Here is a 9,203-nt window from a genome sequence, read left to right on the forward strand (position 1 = left end):
TCCCAAGAGTTTTTTATATATATATATATTATATATAGTTATATATATAAAATTCTATATATAGAGCTACCTGTATATTGTATATTTTATATATAATAGTTTATATATTATATATAACTCTTAGGAAGATAGTTATACATGCAGTAACAACATAAATAAATATATAGTATATATAGTTATATATGTTATCTATATATTATTTATATAGATCATTTTATATATATAACATATATATATATACACATAACTCCTAGGAATACAATTATAACACATATGTATAAATATAATATATATTGTTTCATATATGTATATAACTGCTAGGAATAAAGTTTAATAAGTCATCTGCATGACATGTGAAAAAAGCAGTAAAATTCTGTTGAGAAACATAAGATGTTTGACTACAGGGAAAACTACGTCCTCTTTTTTTTTTTTTTTTTTTTTTTATTAAAATACTGAGTTTTATTTCACATGTATATTTTTGTCTCCCCACCATTTCCATGTCTGACCACCACTACTGTGTCCTATCATAACATTCCATACATACTTAAAACCAAGCAAAGGGTGGAGTTCCATCTTTAAAAACTACAGGCATTTTGGACAACACATTCTTGGCAATGGTATCTGGACAACATTTATCAAACACGGTAGGGAAAATTCTCACTCTGCATTATAAAAAGGACAGCCAGATAGCAACTGTTACAGAAATGAAATAAGACGGAAAATTTTTAACAAATTGTTTAAACTATTTTCTTAAAGAGACTTCCTCCACTGCCAGAGATCTTGAATAGCCTCCTGGTCAGTCATCCGGAAGCAATTCTTCACATAATTGATGAACTTGGCTTCCACTTTGGGAAGAGAACCACCTTTTTCTATACTTGCTTGCATTTTTGCTTTAATGTCCTCTACAGAACTAGGTCCTTTTGGTGTTTTAGGAGTTTTTTCCTGTTTTTTGAAGGATTCTTGTCCTTTTGATCTTGGTGTTGATGATGGTTTTGAGTCTTTTCCATTCTGATTTGACTTTTGTGCATTTTTGGCTGGAGTATCGCGTATAGATTTCTTCACTGGCACTTTTTCTTCAGTTTCCTCATCATCGAAATCATCATCATCATCATCTTCATCATCATCATCATCATCTTCATCATCATCATCTTCATCAGCAGCAAGTTTTACTTTTTTCTGTGGAACCTTGCTACCACCTCCAGGGGCAGATCGCTTTCCAGACATACTTAAGAGTTTCACATCCTCCTCCTCCTCATCTTCTGACTCTGCATCTTCCTCCACAGCTACTAAGTGCTGTCCACTGATATGCACTGGCCCTGAACCACACTTTAATCGTAAGACCACTGGTGGTGTTATTTCAAAGCCCCCAAGGGAAACCGTTGGCTGCACAGACATTTTCAAAGTCGCCAGTGTTACTTTAATTGGACTGCCTTCGTAATTCATTGCCTCTGCTTCAACAATGTGCAACTCATCCTTTGCACCAGCCCCTAAACTGACCGTTCTTAAAGATAACTGGTGCTCATTTTCATCATTATCCACCTTAAAGTGATAATCTTTGTCGGCCTTTAGTTCACAACTTCAAAGTCTCAATGGCGCAAAGACTAGGGTTCTGCAATTAAGCTGATTGAGATCAAAAACCCAAGTGGGACTCTCCTTTTTGGGGCATGACTACCGCCAAGTCAGCGGGGTGGTGGTCCGAAAAGATAGTTCTGGGGCCTCAGGGGGCTCATGTCCATGTCCATCGAATCTTCCATCGGGTGGCGACACGCACTTAGGTGGAAGAGAAGGCGGACGGAGACAAACGACGACTGCTCAAAAGAACAGCCACTCAGGACGGACTCACACCAGGGCTACGTCCTCTTTTTTAACATGTAATACATATTGTAAAAATAACAATTCTTTTGAAATAAAACTAAATTTAATGCAAATCCAAATCAAAAATCATTTAGGACTTTTTTCTTTGTTATGGAAAAAAATTGATTTCAAATTTCTTCTGAATGAATAAGCATGCATAAATGGCCAGGCAAAATTATGAGAGAGCATTTGTCCTATTAGATGTTATACGCATACAAGTATAAACATTAAAACGTTATCTAACAACAGAGAGCTCAATAGCATAGAATCCAGAATTCAGAAAAAGACTCATGTGTGTGTGAGAGTCTGATCCATGATCACAGTGGACTATCAACAAAATGAGTTGGAAAAACTGACTAGTCATTTAGACAAAATAGAAATGACAAATCTCTATGCCCAAATAAATTTCAGAAGGAGAGAATATCTAGACATAAAAATATGCATTTTAATTAAAATACTAAAAGAAAACATAGGTAATTGATTTATAATTTTGGCACACAACTTTTTTAGATGGTCACTTGCCCCATGTGTTAGTATTTTAAAGTTTGAATCAACAATTCCATTCATGGGATATTCTTTCTCCCCAGTGACATAATGGGTCAAAGTGACAGGGAAATATATACAAGTCATTAAGCATTTTCGTAATGGTGAAAAATTGAAAACAACTTAAATGTTGATTAAATAAATTATAGCACACCCATACGATGAAACCCAAACAGCCAATTAGAATGATGATATATCACCACACTGATACCCCGTTGCCTGAGCACTGTCGATAGGAAAGGCTGCTCCTGTTACAGCCCTGACAGTTTATGTCTGTGCCTGTTGATCCACCCTCACCAACACCAGGGGGTGTTGTTCACATGCTTGCTATCTAGAGCTGGCCTTTCTGCCCATCAACAGGCAGTTCTGCCCATAGGCACAGGCCATGGGTTTCAACTACATATGATTTGCCCTGTAATGCCCTCCAAATGGCCAGCTGAAAAGACTGATAGTCTAGAGCAGAGGACCTGTGGCACCTGATCCACAGACAAGACCCTCAGGAGGCTTCTTTGTCTTCCTGGAAGTGCAGGCAAAGTTTCGGTGTTCATGCAAACGGGTGATCAATGACAGGCTATTACATCTACTGCAAAAATGTATGGCACTTCCCTCTCCACCTCCACAGTGGGCTGTGAAAGTTAATTGAGTTCAGGCTGTAAAAAACTTAAGCGGCTACGTGAAATACAAAATCATTAAGCTTCAGAGACTGTAGCATTCTGCTTATGGCCTTGGGACTGAAACACCAGATGTCGTGCCCGATAATGACTTCACTTTTCATCCAACTTCAATAACTCAAGATTGAGCACATTTTGGGTTTTGACCTTGCACTGCTGGACTGAGATTCAGCAGAGGCTAACTACACGCAAGACTGCCTCCAGAGAACTGGGACCTCAGGATCATCTTTAACACCTTCACACAGAGTACTGAGACAAAACCCTCACCACATAGACCCGCCACACCACAACACCAAGTGGAGATTCACCGTTGCTTGAGTTGGTGAATGAAGAGGGCCGTTGTTTGTGTTATTTGAGGGTTGTGGAGGAAAGAGAATTAGGTAAGCTCACTTAGAACTAACTAGAACACTTCTCAAAAAGATGTCTCAGCTTGAGGCATAGTTAAGACATATACTTAAAAGTATTCATCTCCAAATGAGTGATTTCTGTTTTCTTGCTTATTTCCTTGTTTACTTGAGTTGTCCTGGCTCAAGGAATAAAGAAGACATGTATATAATAAAAGTGGTATGAGTTACCCTTTCAAACCTTTAGGATTGATTTTCAAACTGTTAAAAATTGTTGTAGGTCCACCAAGAAGGTTGCCATAGAAGCCTGAAGTCATGACACCTGAAAAGATTGATAGTCTAGGGCAGACGCCCTGCAGCACCTTGTAAGGAAGTGGTTATTGATTGCAATGGAAGGAGAAAGTGTAAGCTGCCTGCGTTTCACTCAGGCCCAGACTAGCTCTGGTTAAAGAAGTCAATTAAAAGGAAGAAAAGATGAGGAAGTTCTACAAAAATAAATGCAAGGATCAACTAGCAGTGGATGAAGACAAAACTGATCTCTGTGACATCTTTCCTCTTTTATTTGACATTTTTTCACTTCTGCATGATAAAGAAAATAGAGACATGGCATGCTGGAAAGAAAACTAAAGCTATGTCTTTAATCAAGTCCGCTAACCTCGGGAGGGAGGAAGACTGAAGTGTTCTTGTGGCTATGACCAAAAAATAATAGTAGCTGCTAAGACAGAAACTACTTGGAAAGACTATTGATTTTAGATTCAGAGAAAATGAATAAGGAAAAGTCAAAGATTGATGAGAAAGGTATAAAACGTGCTATGAGAATTTTTTCTAAAATTCTCGTTTGAAAAAATGAGTTTATAATGGTTTTTAGGTTAAATTCCTTTAATAAAGTGTTACACACTTCCTGACTATGTATAAGAAATTCTTGATTATGACTCTAAGAGACTTGAATAAAAGGACCCACATGTCTTTTGCCCTGTGATGGCCTACCTAAATTGCAGGGCTATAAAAAGGAAAATCACCTTTACAAGCTTCAACCCTAAAGTTGACTTTATCTTACAGCACCAAGTATTTCATGTGTATGCTAAAATATGTACATATAGCCTAGAATGTATATATAATTTCCTGATAAAATCTTCTGTTAGTGCACTTGCATCTGAGTACATAACCTCCCCACCTCTCTTTGGTATTCTTATTTGTTCTGCTTTTCCATTTTTCATATTTTCCCCTAAGTGCCAAACATTAATAAAATTGCTAGCATTAATTATTTTTCCTTCACCAGTACATCCCTTTGAGCCTGTTTCCCCAGAAACAAATACCTGGGACAACCTACCCTTTGCTGACACATGAGAATCCTATAATTGCAGACAGGAACAAAGATTCTAAAGGTAGTCTGTCTTCAACTCTTAAATTCTTCTCCTCCTATCTCCTAGCCCTCCCCTCATCCCCATTCATCTGAGCCCAGTTCTGCTGTGACAGATTGTCATAGTAATGACAGTGAATTATGGCTTTCTGGGTCTATGTCCCTTTGGTTCCTCCATTAAAAGACGGAGTCTATTTCTCCACCTCTTAAATCTGGAAGGTTCTTAAAACCTACTTGGACCAATAGAATGTAGCAGAAGTAGCATCGTGCAAGTTTTAGAGCCTAAGTCTTAGCACCCTGAGACCACCATGCTGTGAAGAAGTCCATTCTGGTCTATTAGAGGATAAGAGACCATGCAAAAAAGAACAGAGACATCCCATCCCACAGTCAGCACCATCTGCTGACAGTAAGTGATATCATCTTAGACCCTCAGCCCCAAACTCCCAGGGGACGACAGCCAAGTAAGTGAGTGTAGGCAAGACAAGTAACAGAACCACCCAGATTTCCAGCCCTAAGAATCATTAGAGATAATAAATCATTGTGCTTTTTAAGCCACTCAGTTTTAGGGCAGTTTGTTATACAGCAGTTGATAACTGCTACATCCTCCAAGAAACTATGTCTTGCAGAAAGAGTTCTACAAAAGGATAAGAAATAAACCATAATTTAACCTCCTTCCTTGGATCTCCTACCACCCCAGGTGCACATTTTCCTGCAGCCTACATTCTGGAAACATGCCATTAAACATTCGTTCTTTGGAGGAGCCTTTGTTCTGGCCTGTCTCTTAAATTATTGAAGAATTCCTCTCATGTTTATTTTTCTGCCTGTTAACAAATGTTTGAGGGAGGGAAGAAGAAGATGGCTTAAGTTGAACTCCCAAAAGGCAGAGGCAAGATATCCAAACACCATTTTGTATATTCCCAGGATAAAACCCTGGACAGTAGGCAATGAGTGAATAAACCTTACTTGAGGCTGGCAATAAGAGGGAAGGCCACCATCAAAGACATTGGGTCCCAATCTTATTCAGGATATGCAAAGCATCATGTAATTCATCTTAAAAACCAAAATGTTTTAAAGATCAGAACAGCCAGAGGCAGAAGCAAGATTGGGTTGTAATATTTTAAGGCTACAGCAAGATGTACATCAAATAGATTCTGCTACATTTTCAACAAACTCCCTTCTCAAATATGAAGTACATTAATAATTTGCCGCGAGGGGTAAAACAAATCAAAACAGCATCTTGATGTAAGAGGAAAGTATACTTATGGAGAAAGTGCCGGATGTTTCTTTCAGCGAGGAATGGTGTACAGAATTCAGAAAATTCCCAGGATTTGAAAATTCTGCTGCAGAAGCACCAGTTACAACTGAGTATCTCCTGGGTTCCTTTAATAATACCACAAAACAAAATGAATTAAAATTCTGGGAGTATTCTTCTGAGGAAATTTATGTTTCATAGAACAAAAGTCAAACATGCACAGCTTCCACCTAAATTTACCAAACTGTGCTGCAGACATGGTGAATAATTGAAAACTAATGAACAAGTGATTTTTGTTAACCTTACAACCTTGTTCTTGGTTTTGGTTTTTGTTTGTTTTTGGTTTTTGAGATGGAGTTTTGCTCGTCACCCAGGCTGGAGTGCAATGGCACGATCTCGGCTCACTGCAACCTCCCCACCTCTCAGGTTCAAGCACTTCTCTGCCTCAGCCTCCTGAATAGCTGGGATTACAGGCACCCACCACCATGCCTGGCTAATCTTTTGTATTTTTACAAAACACATGTTGAGTAGGCTGGTCATTAACTCTTGACCTCAGGTGATCCCCCCTCCTCCGCCTCCCAGAGTGCTGGGATTACAGGCATGAGACACTGGGCCCAGCCCTATGGCCTTGGTTCTTTATTAGTCTACTAAACTTTGAATGCTAAACCAAACAAGGGGTCACATAAACACCTAGCAGCAGTATTCAAATCTAGACCACTATTGAAATTGGCTTAGTCCAGTTGAAACCAACTCCAAGTTTAAATGACATGAGTCAGGAAGTTATTTTGGGTAACATTTCTAAGCAAGGCAGTCTGACGAGTGAGATTTGCTGTTATTATGTTGTTGCTGCTGCTGTTGTGGTTTATATTTTTTGTTTGGTTTGGTTTGGTTTGGGAGTTTCTTTCAGTTGTTCTTAATGTTCAGAATTTTTTATGTGTTGCTGCCAGATGTTAAGTGATAGCTGGCTCCTGACAGCCTGCATTCTGAAAAAATAATAAAACATAGGCCACCAGAGGTATAAAATAAATAAAATCCACAAAACCAAGTTTATTAACTTTCCAGGCAAGGAAGCACACTCTAATAAAGAAATTCACTGAATAGTTAGCAGAGAGGGAGAAAGTTAGGGAATTTTCAATCTAGGAAGTGAAGACTCACAGCAATTAAGGCTTGAACACCGGCATTGCACGCAGCCCCAGTGAACCCAAAGGCCTGAACCTGATTGGCTCAAACAAATCCAGTCATTCATTGGTCGAGAAAGAGTCTTTGGTTGGGCCCAGTAGGGGGTTGATGTTTGGGTCCACTTCAGTGCTTAGAATTGGTTAGGAGACACAACATTGATTTTGATACCACCGAGAGCAAATGTGGCTGAAAGTGGGCAATTTTTGCTTTGACAGCTCCATCTGCTCCTCCTCTATGAAAGCTCCATCTAGGGCCGGGTGCAGTGGCTCATGCCTGTAATCCCAACGCTTTGGGAAGCTGAGGCAGGTAGATCCACCTGAGGTCAGGAGTTCGGGACCAGCCTGGCCAACATGGTGAAACCCAGTCTCTGCTAAAAATACAAAAATATCCAGGTGTGGTGGTGCATGCCTGTAATCCCAGCTGCTCAGGAGGCTGAGGTAAGAAAACTGCTTGAACCCAGGAAGCAGAGATTGCAGCCTGAGCAACAAGAGTAAAACTTTGTCTCAAAACAAACAAACAAACAAACAACTCCATCTATGACAAGGGTGTGCATTTAGTGATTTGTCTCCCTTTGTGGTCTTAAGCTCAGTGTTCTAGAATTTCGCAGTCATCTTTGATACATGTAAAATGTGTCCTTGAATGAATGCAGTTCACATGTTCAGGGAGTCTCCACTGCCCTGCCCTGGTTCTGCTCTAGAATTTGCCCTTCTTCCAAATTCCACTTTATCCAACATGCTTACAGAGTTTAAAACTATAACAAAATCCTAGCTTTGAACTTCTCTTTGAGCAGCAAATAGTAGTTGGTAAAAATACTTTTGTATGATTACATCAGAAAATTGTGATACTCGAGAGCAATCATGTCCCCAGAATTCTTGGTAGATTTTAGGAACATGGACGTGCAAATGTCAAAGAATGCTTGCAAAATGTAGCAGATTACGGAGAAAGGGGAGGGTGATAAAGAAGACAGAACAGAAGGTAGGAGGAAAGGGAAGAAAAAGACAGAGCTGAATGAATATTATTGTCATGAAGGGCAAACAGAAATCAAAGAAAAAATGGTATGGGAGAAAAATGATAGCATTAAAGAAACCTAAATGAGCCAGGATCGTGTGTGACCAGAAGGCCAGAGAGTAGCAGCAGCAGCTGGAGAAGGCTGCAAAGCTAAGCAAGTTCATTTTGCACAGACTGGGCAGAAAAATGCTGTTGGCTAGAACAGAAAATAACGTGATTTTTTCCCCCTGCTGATGCTTCCCTGGGATCCTGCCAAGGCTCTATTCTGCAGAACCAAAAACTAAACAGACTAATTTATTCAGATGTGTTCCCTTCGTTCTCTCCCTAGAATGGTGTTAAACCTGCCCAGGATACCAGAAATTTCTGTGAATTTGGATGACAAGGCATTAGCTAGCATGTTTCTCTCCATCCCACAACACCTGCTACTGAAGAGGAAGCATTTGCCCCATGCATGCAAATTGTTTTTTGTAAATGAGGCATCTAATGAGCACTCTCATGGAAGTACCCTAGGGCAGGTAACACACACATGAGACACAAACTCAGAAACGAAAAAGAAACTCATTATTTGCAAGCCCAGAGCTAAGCATTTGCTATAAAACCACTATTCTCAATCTTTTCCTGGAACATAATTAATGGTTCTCCAAAATCCTCTGTGAGTATTTGCCCAGCTGTGGCACCTGGAGCCCTGGCTGTAGGTTCAAAATCAGTGTTAGAGTTGTAAAAACCTTTAGATCATCTAGGTACATGCATTCTTCTCTCAGAGGAGGACATCGCAGCCAAGAGAGTTGTGTAAATTATTCAGGGTTACACTACTAATTAGGAAAAGGTCTCCTAATTCTCAGTACAATGTTCTTTGCACTGCACTATGACATGCATCCTAACTTATCACCCACGCTTCCTTCCTCCACCTTCATCATGTCCCTTGCCACTCAAGAATTCATTTTTCTGCCACAACAGAAAATCTGACAGACAGTGGTTAAAACCATAAAGAT

At 39.5% G+C, this 9,203-nt stretch overlaps 1 protein-coding gene across 1 annotated transcript; it reads right to left on the reverse strand.

Annotated features, from left to right (window-relative positions):
* Positions 1-429: 429 nt before the first annotated feature.
* LOC101047172 (nucleophosmin) lies at positions 430-1,842 on the reverse strand. Its single transcript, XM_039473293.2, has 2 exons — positions 1,697-1,842; positions 430-1,577 (listed from the first exon to the last, which is right to left on the reverse strand). Exons 1-2 carry the CDS (start codon positions 1,752-1,754, stop codon positions 751-753), a joined length of 885 nt encoding a protein of 294 aa, XP_039329227.1. The 5' UTR covers positions 1,755-1,842; the 3' UTR covers positions 430-750.
* Between the last annotated feature and the right edge of the window lie 7,361 nt (positions 1,843-9,203).

Source organism: Saimiri boliviensis, chromosome 16 (genome assembly GCF_048565385.1).
Source record: "Saimiri boliviensis isolate mSaiBol1 chromosome 16, mSaiBol1.pri, whole genome shotgun sequence".
Taxonomy (NCBI): Eukaryota; Metazoa; Chordata; class Mammalia; order Primates; family Cebidae; genus Saimiri; species Saimiri boliviensis.